At 40.1% G+C, this 16,752-nt stretch overlaps 1 protein-coding gene across 7 annotated transcripts in view; it reads right to left on the bottom strand.

Moving 5' to 3' along the window:
- Positions 1-3,655: 3,655 nt before the first annotated feature.
- Positions 3,656-16,752, bottom strand: part of ENOX2 (ecto-NOX disulfide-thiol exchanger 2) — a 266,757-nt gene continuing 253,660 nt past the window's right edge. For all 7 annotated transcript variants that reach the window (XM_061177648.1, XM_061177647.1, XM_061177649.1 and 4 more), the window contains 4 exons: positions 15,415-15,522; positions 11,137-11,245; positions 8,400-8,485; positions 3,656-5,203 (listed from right to left, as the gene is read on the bottom strand). In XM_061177648.1, coding sequence (XP_061033631.1) covers positions 5,072-5,203; positions 8,400-8,485; positions 11,137-11,245; positions 15,415-15,522 — 435 coding nt within the window. In that variant the 3' untranslated portion in view covers positions 3,656-5,071. The remainder of the gene's footprint in view (positions 5,204-8,399; positions 8,486-11,136; positions 11,246-15,414; positions 15,523-16,752) is intronic.

Here is a 16,752-nt window from a genome sequence, read left to right on the forward strand (position 1 = left end):
AAACTGGAAGAATGCAATGATGTTATGGATCTTGGGATATGGGAGAGAAGATTAAGGCCCCTCTGGCCGCCTTGTTTATGACATGTGGTCTGTCCTGTGATAGGAGGGGTAAAATTGGAAGGTTACTGGAGACTGTATCATAAGACAGCAGAAGGAAGTTTCTTCCCTATGTCAGGCTTGGGCCAGGCATTACTTACCTCTGATGGAGCATCGTTCAGTAAAATCTCTGAATTTCTCTGAACCAGCCAGTCTCATTCTTCTTTTGAGTTACCCTGTGGCCCTATGGGATTCCCAATACTGGAAAGGTAGCTCTGGTGTCATTAAAGCATTGTTAATATGATTATTAGTCGAATAATTATTATAGCTCCTTATTGAGCATGTATTTTGCCAAGCATAGTTAGTAATGGGCACTTTACACTGAGCAAAGCCTCTTAAATGACCCTTTGAGGGAAGTACACTTAGATTTCCACTTTATAGATGAAAAAACAAAGGCTCAGAGAGGTTAAGTGACAGTGTTAGAAAGTGGCCTTGGGGACCATGGTATGATAGAGAATAAATTGAAGCCAGGCAGATTGGGCTCAAATCCTGGACTTTGTCACATACTAGCTGTTTACCTTGGGCAAATAATTTAACCTTTCTGAGCCTGTTTTCTCCTCTTAACATGTTTCACACTTCCTGACATTTGTGAAGCCTTCCTTGATGTCCCTCCTGCAGTACCTTGTACATGACTGTGTCATTTAGCAGGCATCCCCACCAGAGTGTCCACTCTTGAAGGAAGAGGTCATATTTTGTTCCCTTTTCAATTTTAGGACCAAGGCTTGTACATACCAGGTTCTCTATAATGGCATGTGAATGTATTGAATACAACGTAGGGTTTATAATAATTCTTAGCAATTAGGTTGATATGAAGGTTAAATAAGATACTGGGCCATTAGAAAGTTTTGAGTTTTCAGTTGGGCAGACCAAGATTCAAATCTCATCTCTGCCTTTTAGGAACTTCTCAACTCAGAGTCTCAGCTGAAAGAAGGAAGTGCTATCTACGTTTGTTTCACAGTTGTAGCAAACGATGAACGATTTAAGTTCAGTGTGTTAAAGCCTACCCTTCTAGCTCCCTGAGGGCAAGGGCCAGCCATGCTCCTTTTTTTTTTTTAAACATCTTTATTGGAGTATAATTGCGTTACAATGGTGTGTTAGTTTCTGCTTTATAACAAAGTGAATCAGCTATACGTATACATATGTCCCCCTATCCCCTCCCTCTTGCGTCTCCCTCCCACCCTCCCTATCCCACCCCTCTAGGTGGTCACAAAGCACCGAGCTGATCTCCCTGTGCTATGCAGCTGCTTCCCACTAGCTATCTATTTTACATTCGCTAGTGTATATATGTCCATGCCACTCTCTCACTTTGTCCCAGCTTACCCTTCCCCCTCCCCATGTCCTCAAGTCCATTCTCTACGTCTACATCTTTATTCCTGTCCTGCCCTTAGGTTCTTGTATACCACAGTGTCTGGCAGAGTGCCTGGGACTGAGTTAATATTCCGAATATGTTTAAACAGCTGAATTTCCTTTCTTGAGGCCCAGCAACATGATGTAGCCCCACAATTCTAGGTGTGAACACAAAAACATTTTTCTTAAAATGAGAGCAAGGTCACGACTCGTAATTACTTTTGACTGAACCATAATCATAACTCTTTATTGTGAACGCACTCTGGGCTAGGCACTGGCTGAGCAATTTTCAGATACTATCTTGTTGAATCTTTACCACCACTCTCTGGGGAAGGTACTATTTCTCCTTAATTTAAAAAATGGAAGCTCCCATTGTGTCCACAGGTGGGAAATGACTTTAGGCAGCATGAGAGCATAACAGGTGCTCAGTAGATGGTAGCAGTTGTGGTGAAAAGTGAATCCAGGTCTTTTTGATAGACTGTCCAAGACAGCTAAGGATCCCAAGGGCTCACCCAGTCCTACCAGGTGAGTCAAAAGGTCTTGCACATCTATGCTGTCTTTTCAAGTAACGTAGTTTATTCTGCATTATATGAAAAGCATACATTTTTGGGACACAATTAAATATGAAACACTGTATAACTTGAACACAGATATGTGTCCAAGATTTGCTCTGAAAACTAACTTTTCCATTTGCATTGAAGACATTTAACAAGCAACTTGGTAATATTAAAAAATCAGAACTGGTGATGTCACAGGACTAGGAAGGGAGATGAAATAATCATTTGTAAAATAAAAGAATGCTTCTATTCATTATTATCTGGAAAAATCTAACTACTGTATCTCCTAAAAATAACAAAACAGTAAAATTTCAAAATTCAGGAGGAACAACAGAACAATAAATAGCATTTGTAAGGAAAAAATAGCTTCTTTAATAGATTTCTATGGTGAATGAAAAGGATTGTGAGAGATGGTATGTGCTGCAATTTGATTATGTAATATAATGCAAACATACTCTATTTTTTTTAACACTGCTGTAGCATTCTCCTTTACTCTTTTTTTTAATAGATCTTTATTGGAGTATAATTGCTTCACTGTGTTAGTTTCTGTTGTACACCAAAGTGAATCAGCCATATGCATACATATGTCCCCATACTCTATTTTTATACATTTTTAACAACTCTGGACTAGTGCATTAGGACTTTCCAAAGAAACAGAACCAATGGGATGTATATATACATACATATATATATGTATATATCTGTATGTGTATACACATATGTATATACGTGTGTGTGTGTGTGTGTGTGTATATATATATATATATATATATATATATATATATATTTATTTATTTATTTATTTATTTATTTATTTTAAGGAATTGGCTGATGTGATTTTGGGTGCTGGCAAGTTTGATATTTTGCAGGGCTGGCTGGCAGTCTGGAAATTCTGGCAGGCGTTAATGCTGCAGTTTTGAGTCCAAAGCAATCTGGAGGCACAATTCTTTTCTCCTTGGAGGACTTCATTCTTTTACAACTGATTGGATGAGGCCCACCCACATTATGGAGGGTAAGATATGTTACTCAAAGCCTACTGGTTTAAATGTTAATCACATCTCAAAAATACCTTCACAGCAACATCTAGACTGGTATTCAACCAAGCAACAGGGCACTACAGTGTAGCCAAGTTGACACAAAATTCACCATTACAACTAGTATATTCAAGTACACGTGGACTAAGTTGGCAGGAATAATAGGAAGAGAGCATTTGTACTACAAGTAGATCAAGTGAAGGAGAGCAAGGGGTCTGGGTGTGGCAGTTGTTGCTTTAAATGCATTTTATTTAACTTATTTAAATAAGAAATAATTGATAAGTGGCAAATTTCCCCTGATTTCATAGGTGTTATTAAAACAAGGCATTGCACGACCCCTGAGACTGATGAATCAAAGCCTTCTGTAGCGTTGATGACAGAGATGCTTCAGTGAGGAAGCTACTGTAAAGATAACCCTCGCTTCCTGCTGGTGGCACAGCTGGTTGCTTAGGGGGAAGCCAGCTTTCAGCATGAATGGGCTGCTGTGGAATCCTGTTTCTAGCTGTCAAAGCAGAAGGTTTAGCATCTTCTTCCAATATTCTGGTAACTCAAAGGAAGAAATTGAGATGATTTACTAAAGGATTACTTAGAGAGCAAGCAATTCAAAACAGGACACCAAACTGAGGTATAAAAAAGGAATATTTATCTTTTAAAAATACAACTTTGAACACTACTGACATCTGATTTACAAAGTATTTTTGTGAAATACTCTTCACTGGCTTTGCTTACTTAGTACAGTCTCTTATTTTCAATCAAGACTCAAGGGAGGGCATGCTTATGTTATTACAAGCACCACCAACACCACAGAAGAAAAGACCATCTCTGCCTCAGGATATTAGTCCCCAGTTCTCATCCTTTCCATTTCTTTTCCATCAACCAGGACTTCCTGACTGGTCCACGCACACTCTGCCATTGTAATCTGCTGATGGGCACCGCAGAACTAGAGGAGTCCCAGTTCTCAGCACTCCAGGTGGAGCCGACCTATTTGTGCAAAGCTTCACACGCCCTAGCCCGCTATTTATTCATTACCAGGAATTTTCTATTAATACTCATATCAACTCTTTGCAGACATTCAGCATGAAGTAAACATAGTATTTACAGCAGTACATGGTTTGCAATTCAACACACTGACAGCAGAAAAGGGACCACCAGACTTTGTAAGAAGACCAGAGGGGAAGCATATCAAAATAAATCCCTTCTGCTAATTGTGTGTGTGTGTGTGTGTGTGTGTGTGTGTGAGCACACACGTGTGTTTTAATTCATAGAAAACTAAACATAACCTCCTTTAAAAGCAGGCTATTTACAAGGTGATTCTGAATACCACATACACATGCCAGTCATACTGGACACTTGCTTTCTGTGAATACATCTAGTTTTTTTTTAAATTCTGAAATAAACCTTTTATCTGATACATTAGAGAAAATAACTTTGAAACATTTGTCAACTTTTCGTTCACAGTAATTTTGTAAAAAGCCACAAACCATGCTTTGTCTTTTAAAAGGTGAACCTGGTCAAGCACCTTCTAGAAGACACTGATGTGTTATTCACTTACTGGCCTACTGGGAATTGGAAAGACAATGTCAGTTATGGAGTCCCTAGTGCTCCTCTCATTCCTCTCACCAGTAGCAACATTAATGTGAAGAGAAGTTCTGAAACACAAATCACATATAAATCATCAAAACATTTCAGTTAACAGTGTTTAAAAAATACTAAAGTCTACAACAGTAGTACAGACACTGAAAACACCCCAAATACTCTGTAGCCTCAGGCCTTTTTAAATACTACTAATAAAAAGAGACAACCAATTGACAGAAAAGGAGGAAGTTACAGCACTTGAGGTTTGAGTCAATTTCTTTATAGGGCCTGTAGCTTGAGGTGCTGCTCTAGGATCCTTATTTTAACTCAAAAGATATTCCAGGAATGAATTGACAAATTTAAAGCAATTTCCACTTGAAAACCATTGAAAATACAAATCACTTTCTAAGCTTGTCCAACACACATTTATTTTCAGGATCCCAGGTTGTCAGGCAAAGGGATTCAGGTCAGTTTCAAGCCCTCAAAGCCACAGAATTTCCATCTCTTCTCCAGACTGGCTCCAACTCCAGTCATTTCCTGCTTGAAGGTATGCTGGAGTCGGCTCATGAGACATTCCACATCACTGGTACAGATCTGTGGGACAGAGAGTACATCTCCATTCAAAACCAGTCCCACCTTCCTAATCTGGCTCCCCCCCACCCCCGCAATGTTGCTTTAGAATGCTGACGCGCACGTGTGTGTGCTAGGCGTGGTGTCGACCTTCCCCTCCCTGTGCGTGTGTACGTGTCGGTTGAGTGGATTCCAGGTGGAAGCCTTCTTCTGCTTGGACCGCCTGAGTCCACTGAGATTTCTTTTTGTTTCTGTATTTCATAACTGCTTTATTTAAGTATAATTTACATACAATAAATTCACTTATTTTACATGTACACGTTGATGAATTTTAGTAAAGTTATACAATAGTGCAACTGTCACCACGATTCAGTTTTAGAACATTCCATCATCACCCGCCCCCCCCCCCAACAAAGGTTCCTTTGTGCCCCTTTCCAGTCAATCTTTACTCCCAAACCCTGACTCAGATTTTTTTCACTGTGGTTTTGCAGTTTTTGGAAATTTCATATATGTGTAATTGTACAATATATAGTCTTTTGTGACTAGTTTCTTTCACTTAGCATGACGTTTTTGAGATTGATCGCCACCAAGCTTTCTCTGGGAAAGGGCTGGTGTCGGTCATGCGGAGAGGCTTGGGTCTGCAGCCAGCTGAATGATGGCTTATCAGTGCTGGTGATGTTACGTTCAGGCCCACTGAAGCTACAAAGCCTTTGGGAAAGAGAGGGAGGCAGAAGTGGCTGCCACCAGAGCAGAAGTCTTCACACACGTCTTAGTTCACAAAGGAAAAGTGACAGGAATAGAGAATGCTCTGTGTTCCTACTTCTCTGCTCCCTCTCCCCACCCCTCTCTCTCTCTCTCTCTCTCTCTCTCTCTCTCTCTCTCTCTCTCTGTGTCTCTCTCTCTCATACACACACACACACACACACACACACACACACACACACACACACACACACCCCAACATAGAAACAAAAACAAATCTGTTGACCCTTAGGGTTTGCTTCATCTTTATGTTAGTAGCACAGTAGCAACTTTCCTAACTGTGAACCTGGGCACTAGGGCTTGGCTGAAGAGCACTACGGGATCCTTAAAGAAATCCCAAGTTGCTGTCACAGCGAATATTTCTAAAGGTGGTAGGAGGGACCCCCAAATTCTTATAGTACCATTGCAGGTTCTCTTTGGGAGGCCCTGGTACTACCCTGGCAGGAAGCTGCTCAGGAGGAACTGGCACCAGACTAGGAGTGAGGTCACGCCTTTTCCCCAGTGTTAGTAGTGGACTGTATCCAGTTAAGTGAACGAAGCACACTGCACAGTATCATGTAGAGTTGAATCCCCATTTCAAAAAACATAAATCTATAATGCTTATAGATATATACATACAATATAGGTGCAGCAGATGTATAAAAAAGGGTCTGAAATAAGATATGCCAAACTGTTAACAATGGTTATCCTTGAGAGATGGGACTGTGGGGAACTCTCCCTTTGTCTTTACTGTAGTTCTATATTGCTTACATTTTAAAGAGGATATGTTTGCATTATTTTTGCAATTAAAAAAACTGGATCGTTTTTACTGACACAGAGTTCAGTTTCAAACGACCTCAACAGACCACTTGGTCCTGGTGCTCACATTGAATCCCTCCCTTCAATGCCAAATGGGCTGGCCACTTAATTGCAGAATAGCATCACTTCCCAGAGGTAAATGCCAGGGGAGTGCTAGCTAGAACTAAAACAAATGTGGAGGATGTATCACCACAGCTGGATTACCAAATAGGCCAGTGCCTCTGTTAAGAGGATATATGCTTATGTACCACAATGTTCATTGCAGCTCTATTTACAATAGCCAGGACATGGAAGCAACCTAAGTGTCCATCGACAGATGAATGGATAAAGAAGATGTGGCACATATATACAATGGAATATTACTCATCCATAAAAAGAAACGAAATCGAGGTATTTGTAGTGAGGTGGATGGACCTAGAGTCTGTCATACAGAGTGAAGTAAGTCAGAAAGAGAGAAACAAATACTGTATGCTAACACATATATATGGAATCTAAAAAAAAAAAATGGTCATGAAGAACCTAGGGGCAAGATGGGAATAAAGACACAGACCTACTAGAGAATGGACTTGAGGATACGGAGAGGGGGAAGGGTTAGCTGGGACAAAGTGAGAGAGTGGCATGGACATATATACACTACCAAATGTAAAATAGATAGCTAGTGGGAAGCAGCCGCATAGCACAGGGAGATCAGCTCGGTGCTTTGTGACCAGCTAGAGGGGTGGGATAGGGAGGGTGGGAGGGAGACACAAGAGGGAGGGGATATGGGGATATATGTATATGTATAGATGACTCACTTTGTTATAAAGCAGAAACTAACACACCATTGTAAAGCAATTATACTCCAATAAAGATGTTAAAAAAAAAGAGGATATATGCTTAAATGGCTTAACATTTTGGACATCTAACTGTCAGAAGTCTGCATTCCAATGGCACTTCTCAAAAGGCCCAGATCCTATGAAATAGTGAGTACAATCCATGAGCAGCTTTAACTGAATGCTGCTTCTGAAAAAATTCTATCATGAGTTTATTTATTCTGAGGGGTCAAGAGTCCCCTCCTGCCTATATGAGGCAATGCATCCTTGACTTTCCAGGGAACTGGCACTTACCCTTGCTCCTGATGCTTTGTGAGCTCCCCCACGGGATAGCATTCAGGGAAGGAATTGGCCCATGAGATCAGCTGTGAGCAAATATGCAGTCTGTATTACAGACTTATTGTTCCAACTTTTTTTGTCCCTGCCTTGATTGTGTCATTGTAGATAATGGCAGTGCTAATGGCTAAAGGCCCAGGGCAAAAGTTTGACTGGTGAGAAATATCTGTTAATGAGCATGTGATATGTAAATTAAAAGAAAGGAGGAAAATTCTTCTAAGATAGATCTTGGAAGTAGGGTGGCCAATTCATTCAGGTTTGCCCAGGACTTCCCCGGTGTCAGCGTTAGAAGCCCCAAGTCCCAGGAAACCCTTCAGTCCCAGGCAAACAGGGACAGCCGGTCACCCTACTAGCAAGAGAGAAACTTTACGTTGAAGCACAGTGAGAGAATAGGTGAGGGAAATTTCCTTACAGTGATTACTAATGACTTATTTGTGCTTGAGGAGAGTGAGGCCACCTGTTCACAAAGAACCCTACATCGCCTTGCATGGCCGTCTCAGGCCCCCACATACCTTATTATCAAGACGGTGCAAGTAGGAGCAGATATATTCAATGCTTGCTCCAAATGGGTGGACATGAAGGAATGTGGAGATAATCCCTATAGAGACAATAGCATGGAGGTTACACTTGAGCATTGTATTCGTTGAGATGCCACATGATAGCGTCTAGCAAGAGCCAACTCATATGTACATCATATTATGTATTGGGCACTATTCTAAGTTTATATATATTTTACACATTTAATCTTTACAACGACCCTGTGAGGTAGGTATTACCATCCCCATTTCACAGATGAGAAGACACTGAAGCACAGAAAGTTTAAGCAACTTGCCCAAGGTCACACAGCTGGTAAGTGGCAGGTATTTGAATCCAGACAGTTGCTCTCAAACACTACGTGTACTGCCTCTCACTGCACTATACCGCATGCAGAAAAGCTGGCATTTGAGGAGTCACCTCCATCATTCATGAAGGCTAAACGCCATTTGAGTTCTACGTTTTACAATGAATTTAGACTTTTACAATGACTTTAGATTGTGCTGGGTTTTTGCAGTTCCTCTGAACCATCTTTAAATTGGATTTTAGCCTCTTTTGCATTTAATAATGTCTTGCTGTTGTGGCAAAAGTACAAATCATGTACTTTGCCTGATTAACCTTGTGCCTCTCACAAGAGAATCTGCTGATTGTATTTGGGTTTTATTCCGTGAGTAGGTCTGTAAAGAAGAGCCAAACATTTCCTTCATTCAAGTGGTGACTAGCATTCTGTTTGTCCTCAGAGCCCTGAATCTCTTCAAGTAACAGAATTCTTATAGCAATTTACAGCCTCCAGGGATCTGTATGACTTCTAACTCTGGAGTGATTGGCAGCTACACATACTGCCTTGATTATTCTGGCCACCAGGTTAATTGTGCCAATACTACTTCTTTCTTTGGCAACAGGCAGCATATAAATTGTTCAAAAGTCTACTATTTTTTTCTTTATTTTTTTTTGAATTCATCTCCTTTCATAAGATCTTAGGTATATCAAACAGACCCAGAACTGAGTTTGCTGAAAACTGCCAGGAGATAAAAGCTAAATTTGATTTGGTTTATAAACTATGACTTGTCTATCCCTTTAAGCACCTGACAAAGAATATCACAAGTTTAAATTGTAGCTTAAAGTTCAAATAAGTTCTCTGTAAAAGTCCTCCAATATTAGATGGCAAGCGGGTAGGTTGGAGGATCCAGGAGGAACTGATGGTAGGGTTCAAAACTCTATTCAAAATGGATACTATTACTTATAACACTACTTTACTCTTAAATGACTTGGTAAATTGAATTTGTAAACACTGACTCAAGCTGAGAAACTTAAATTCTGAAGAAGACAGTCCATATTCAAAGGAATTCTAGATGCTATGGTCAAGAAATCCTGTCAAATGCCAAGAAGTAACTCCACAGATTTCAAAATACGAAGCAGTTTTTGTGGGTTCACACCCAAATAACCAATTTAAAAAATAGATTTTCCTTTCTGTGAGTTCAAGACTACTTTCTTTAAAAAACAAAACATTAAACACTTAAGAATCTTTGTTTCTAGAACTATCCATTTACAGAGGTTTCCTCCTACCCATAGCTCTTCTCTGACAGGTCTCCCTGTTGCCATGCCAATTTGTTAAAGAACTTTGAGTTCGAAAACGGAAATAAGTTGTCACTCTTCTTGAAGACTCACTGGCAGATCCCCCTGTGCATCTTTATTAACATATCAAAGTGTTAAATCTGAGTACAATATCCATTACTGAAGGAGGCAGATATATCTTTAAAATATGCAGAAGCTAATTAGTGTGGAGAACTTTTGAGATTGGGGTGAGGCTACAGTGTGGCTCAGCTTCCTAGAAGGCAGCCGGGATTATCTGCTGAGGCCCAAGATTAGCCCCTTTTAAATGACTGAATATTTTAGTCATTTAAAAGGGGCTCAATCTGCCACTGTTCTCCAAATAGAATATAAAGTCAACAAGCATTTGTGAATAGTGCTGTAAGTGCAAAATGCTTCTCATTTATCGAGGGCTTACTATGGGCTGGGCACTGTGTTTAGTGATTTAGATGAATTGTCGTATTTAATACTTGCAGCTACTTTGAGACAGGTAATATTATTATGCCCATTTTGCAGATGGAGGAACTGAAGCTCAGGATGGAAATGGTGGGGTCAAGACAGAAAGCCAGTTCTGTCTGATTCGTTAACCACTTATGCTATCTTGCCTCTGTGAAAAAAATTTTATGTAACGAGAGCAATTGTAGCATTTATCTCATCAGAGCCCACCAGGGTCCAACACCCCACAGACAGCCTCCTGAGTCGCCTGCCAGTAACCTGGAAAGACAGGAGAGAGACACATACCTTCTCCGGAGGCCCATCTGGAGAAGCTCTCTGCCAAACAATGTCTGCACTGTCCCTTGAGTGGGAGTGAGAGGGCTCACCTATCTTTGCTTAGAGATTTAAAAAATCTACAACGTGTTTCTCCAGTGGACCCCCTCTTAGCATAGCACTTATACTGACACACTTGATGTGGCAGTGGTCACCAGGAGTTTGAAGAGGGCTGGGAGCTGCTATTACCATTTTGATTGAAATCTGTACTTGTTCTTACCCTGTTGTCTTCAGGACTCTGGGTCCTTGCACTGTCATGCTTCATATATGCTTGGCATGTGCTTATGCATCTTAGGTTAATCCTTCCCCCCACTCCACTGCACTCTCCCCGTTGAATGTGTGTGTTAGCTTCCTTACCCACTAGCAGTGCTTCGCGTTCAGATTTGATAGGACAGCTGTTCAGGGTCTTCTCCAGAGGGTAGTCACTATCCTGGCTCGATGCACACAGTCTAGAGGCACAGCTTTCCTGTGGGAATAATATGTCTTCCGGGTCAGTGCACCTTATATGGTAACAGACTTGGTTTCAATTATACAACAGGGAACTTCTTAACAGCACCTCGAAAGCAATACTGTGCAATTTTGCTTATTGAATGGGAGGGAAAATAGTATAAATTACAAAAGCATCACCAATAATCCAAAGCTTCCTTATAAGCCTTCAAAACACACACAAAAATTTAGACATTCATCTTCACTAGTCTTTTTTTTCCCTTCTGCCTTTATCATTCTTGACTCTATGCAAGTAGTCTGGGGAACCAGACCCAACATTTATTGTCTGTAAGATGCCAGGCACTGTTAGGTATGTTTTATCTCCATTCTACAGGTGAGGAAAGTGAGGCTCAGATAAATTAGGTAACTTGCCTAAGATCACATTGCTAGAAAATGGTAGAGCCAGGATTTCATGCCAGGCCACCCAATGTGAAAAGGACCATTCTTTTTTATTTTAGGTCCACACTATGCTAAAGGTCAGTCCCATATTGGAATGGAGAATCTACAATGTAGCTGATCCACTCACAGGTAATCAACTGTTGGCTCTTGAACTAAAAATTAGAGCTTCTATTTATTGACTATCAGCTCTCTCTCTCTTTTCTCTGATAAGGACATTATCAATTAGGATATTTATGACTTTACAGCAAGAAATGACCATGACAGTGGACTTCTTTGTTGTTGAAAGTTTTCTCTTTCTGAGCATAGTGTGTATGTTTCATAAGAGATACTCAGGTGAAATCCATGACCAGCAACCAAACTGAAAAATGCCTCCAGCCCGTTCTCGGGTTTTTCTTTCTCTCTTTGGGTACTGAGAACATCTTTTCTGTATTATAAATGTGAAGCAAGAGCCTTCAGAAGAAGGAATAAAAGAAATCAGTGCTTCGGTCTCACTGCTGTTGTAAAAGAAAGTGTTGGGGAAATGTTCTGGAGGGGGGAGCAGATCATGGATGACTCGGATGCTTCGTCACTTCTTTCCTTCCAAAAGCCGTCAGCAGGGACAGGTTTCCTTCTTTTTTCTTTAAAGATGCCTTCAAAGCTTCCAGGATGCTGCCCCTGAATGAAACTAATGGTCTTTGCTGCAAGACATGTTGTTTTGTGGATTTACAGGCTTCCAGGCTGTAGTCAGAAGGGAAACCTTTCTTGATGACCTACTCAATCTTTGGTCTTTAGAATCCAATCCAGTCAGTAACCATCATGCCAAGTTTGATTTAAACTGCTGGCTCACTTCTAAGCCACGGGCTGTACATGTGCTTCTAACCCCCTTAAAACATTAAATGATCCAGTAAGCCATTTTTTAAGTGTGAGAGTTTAACAGATTGGGGTTCATTTAAGATATGTAGACATCCTGAGAAGTTTTAGCCATCTTGAATCAAAATGTAGCCTTACTGAAACCTGACTTCAATTTGATTATAGCTGGCATTTAAAAAATTAGAAGGTAATTGAAGGGATGCTTATCACCTTGAATTTTTTTTATAAACAAATATAAAGCTGCTTTATTAAGATACATCATCAATTCAGGAAAAATTAGATCCCCACAAATAAAACAACTAATTTCACAGATGGCAATATTAATCATGAAAAATAATAAAAATAAAATAGAACACTATGAATTACTAGGAAGCATATTCAACAGTTACAGAAAAGAGAGGAATAGTATTTTCCTAAAACTGGAAATAATGGAATGATCTCAGAGTGTTTATAACATAAACTTCATTTAAAGAGAAGCACACGGTTAAAATGTTAAATTAAAAAGAAATGAAAAGGAAACAAACTGGAAAAAAAAGTTTAATGGCTCTTTTAAAGGGTAGAATGGCCAATAAGGTAGTAGGAAATGGGCCATCAGAATTCAAGGGAGGGTTCATGATATCACCTTGAATTTTACTAGCAGATTCAAAGAGCTAGTTCTTTCTGCAGTAAGACAGACATAAGTCACCACATTGTTATATTGCCAAACACTGACAATAACTCACACTGTGGTTTACTGTCAAGAAACCCAAACAAAAAGAAAAAATATCCCTCCTCACCAAAACTTATTGCTTTCCTTTCAACCTGAAATTTTTTTTGCAGTCTAATGTGATGGTACTTTGCTTCCTAACCTAATTGTGACAGTTTGAAATATTTGGTCACAAATCAGCTTCCCAGAGAAGATCAGATTATAATGAACTGTCATGACTTTCCCTGAAGGAAACCTCACTTAAAATAACAGGACAGAAACATATTCTGACTCACATTTTTCTGATTATCAGTTGGATTTCTCTCCCTGTCCTCTTTAGCTGCCACTTCAAGGTATATTTAGTTGCAAAATGGGAAACACTTAGACTTAGGTATAATATTGCAAGATTTTTCAATGCCATTTGACCCTTCACTTCTTTAAATGAAATACTTTACAAAGCAGAGAGCTGCTTACACGAAAATGTCCTCAAGTCAATTTGTGATGTCAATCCTGAAGAGTGATTTTAAGCTTAATGTCATTAGGATAACCCCACGTTCATCTACAGTCTTCTGGCTACACTACACACACACTCCATCTTATGCAAGAAGGGAAACAGAGCTAAGTAGCAGCTCTGGGACATTTTAGAAGCTCTGATAGTATGAGGAAAGTCCTGCTAAATAGAGCAGCTTTGGCACTTTTCAATTAAATGCTTGATAAATGAATTTGTCTGGGATTATGCTCATTTCTTTAATAACACCCACAAAACTGGAAAGTAAGTTGGTTTTATGAAGTGGAAAAATTAAAAGCATATTGCAAATGGCCTCCGGAAGAAAACACTTTCAATCATTTGTTTCAACTACACCAAGGTTGCCAGTTCTTAATGGCACTCTGGGGGAAGTCACTATGCTGGCAAACACACCCAGGGCCTGTATGCATTGCATCTTCCTGCCCTGAGCACAGAAGAGAAAAATCACAAGCTCTTGTGGAACTGTAGAACTGTGGAATTGATTTCTGGCTCTTGGTCTAAGCTCCTAATCGTCTCTCTCTTTTTTTTTCTTTGTTATTTTTCTTTCTTTATTTTTGGCTGCACTGGGTCTTCGTTGCTACGTGGGCCTTCTCCAGTTGCGGCAAGGGGGGGCCACCCCTCGCTGTGGCGCATGGGCCTCTCATTGCGGTGGCCTCTCCCGTTGCGGAGCACAGGCTCCAGGTGAGTGGGCTTCAGCAGCTGTGGCACGTGGGCTCAGTAGTCGTGGCTCGCGGGCTCTAGAGCGCAGGCTCAGTAGCTGTGATGCACGGGCTTAGTTGCTCCGCGGCATGTGGGATCTTCCCGGACCAGGGCTCAAACCCGTGTCCCCTGCACTGGCAGGCAAATTCTTAACCACTGTGCCACCAGGGAAGCCCGCTAATCTTCTCTTTCTTCTGAGACATTAAGTCAGGCAGCTATGGTCAATGGGCCTTTCTTTTCAGAGGATAAGTTCACTTCAATGTTCAGGCATAAAGGAAATTAGAGAGGTGTGACAGGGAGACGCCATCAGTAGACTTTATATACCTTAAATAGACTGGGCACCCGATGCATGGTTGAGATACATTAATCCATCTAGAAGTTAGTAGACTTTCTCAGAGGTCCTCACTGGAGGTTCTATGGCTGCAGGCTCTCATTAGGCAAAGTCCCATTTTGCCTTCCCGGTTGCTATTATCTAGCTTTAGAATAATGTGTCTCCTTGTTTGCTTTCCAAGTTTCCCCCCTTTTGGTTTTGGCTATTTCAACCTGCAGCAGCTCATTATTACACTAGATGGAGTGTTGGCAAAGAAATGTCAATGTTCTGTTGTACTTGTGTTCCTTCGTTTAATGAAATGCTTAATTGAAAATATTTTGTGTCACACGGGCTTTCTATGTTGTTATTTGCTTGACTAGATGAAGCAGGGATGAGGTGTATACTCTGACCTTCTCCAAGAAGGAAGACTGAGGAATGTTAGGGATGGACGGACATTTTATTCATTGAAAAGTATACTCTCCAGAACCTTTAGAAATGCCAAGGACTCATACCTAAAAGCAGAGCCCTTGATTCAAGAATTACCCTGGAGAAGGGCTTTTAATCCCCAATCAACCAACCATTCCACATTGATACCTATTGGTAGGAGCTTCCAGGGCATTTTCATTGTCACTGAAAAGGGGGAAGGGGGCAAGGGAAAAGGGTCCCTTAATACTCATGTACCTTTTCTTTAAGATTTTCCAACATTTTTTCCACCTGTAACTTGTCATCTTTGATTTTTTCAAGTTCAGCTTCTTTCCTTTTGTATTCCTCTTGGACTTTGAGTAGATGCTACAAGAAAGACCAAAGACAATCAAGTCTTAAGAAGCCACACTTCACTTAAAAACACTGGCTGAAGTTAGATATTAGGCAGGCCTTCCTCACTTTCCCCCAGCACACACAATCATTTCTCCATGCAGAGATACTAAAGGGAAAATTAAGATACTTTTCACTTGAAGTTATTTTATCTGGCTCTTATGAATCTTTTGGATTTGTTCATATTTTAGAAAGAGTCTGAGAAACTAATTGATCTAACCACTTAACTTTCCTATTCCAGCCAGATGTAAGGGTAGGGTGCAGTTAATACTATGTGGACAATATCTTGATTTTGGCATAGAACTTAATGTGTAAAGCATTCTTGCAAATAGCCATTTTCCAAGCCAAGTTCAATTTCTGCGAGAAAAGTAGTAAAGAATCCAAATTTCACAAATGTTGGTTCCCTTATCAGTAGGCAAGGAACTGGATTCATCATTAATGATTACTACAAATACTATGTATTTAGCATCTAACATGTGCCAAGTATTGGGCAAAGGGTTTCATATGCATGATCTCATTTAAGCCTCACAATAAACCTATGATACATAAGCCTGAAGGTTACAGAGGTTTAATGGTTTGCCTAAGGCTACTCAGATAGTCAGTGCCAGAGCTGGGATTTAAACCCAGGTTGAGTCAACCCCACAGCCCATGCTCTTAACCATCATATTAGACTATACATCTATCGGGGATAAGATGGGAGAAATTTTACCATTGTTTACAAGGCTATTTTCCAATAAAAAGTAATCAAAATGAGTAAAATTAATTTTTCAGGAGGTAGAGACCTAATTGTCTCACCGAAGTTTTTGAAGTGATGGAATGAAAAAAAGTTCATTAGTTTAAAATTGAACCACTCCATTCTTATGTGGAGTGGTTTCAAATCAAGGTAAGAGGGGAAAACAACAACAAGAAAATGTTTTCAAAGTTTTGCTTTTCAGAGGCTTGCAAAAGACCATTGGGAGGGCTAAAAGACACAGTACGATGTACATTGTTGAAATTCTTTGAAGTCTAGCTGAGGAGATGTATTTTTTGGTGGAAAGATATCTGATGTAATTAAACTAGATCCCTGATCTAATTAAACTCCACGGTGACAGTAAAAGGAAGGTAAGCATTACTTCACACATTTTGTTAATAGGAAAGGTAAAATATTAATGTGATATTGCTTGTCACATAGGAAGACAATGATAGCAGAAGTAATAGGAACATGGG

This window comes from Eubalaena glacialis, chromosome X (genome assembly GCF_028564815.1).
Source record: "Eubalaena glacialis isolate mEubGla1 chromosome X, mEubGla1.1.hap2.+ XY, whole genome shotgun sequence".
NCBI lineage: Eukaryota > Metazoa > Chordata > Mammalia > Artiodactyla > Balaenidae > Eubalaena > Eubalaena glacialis.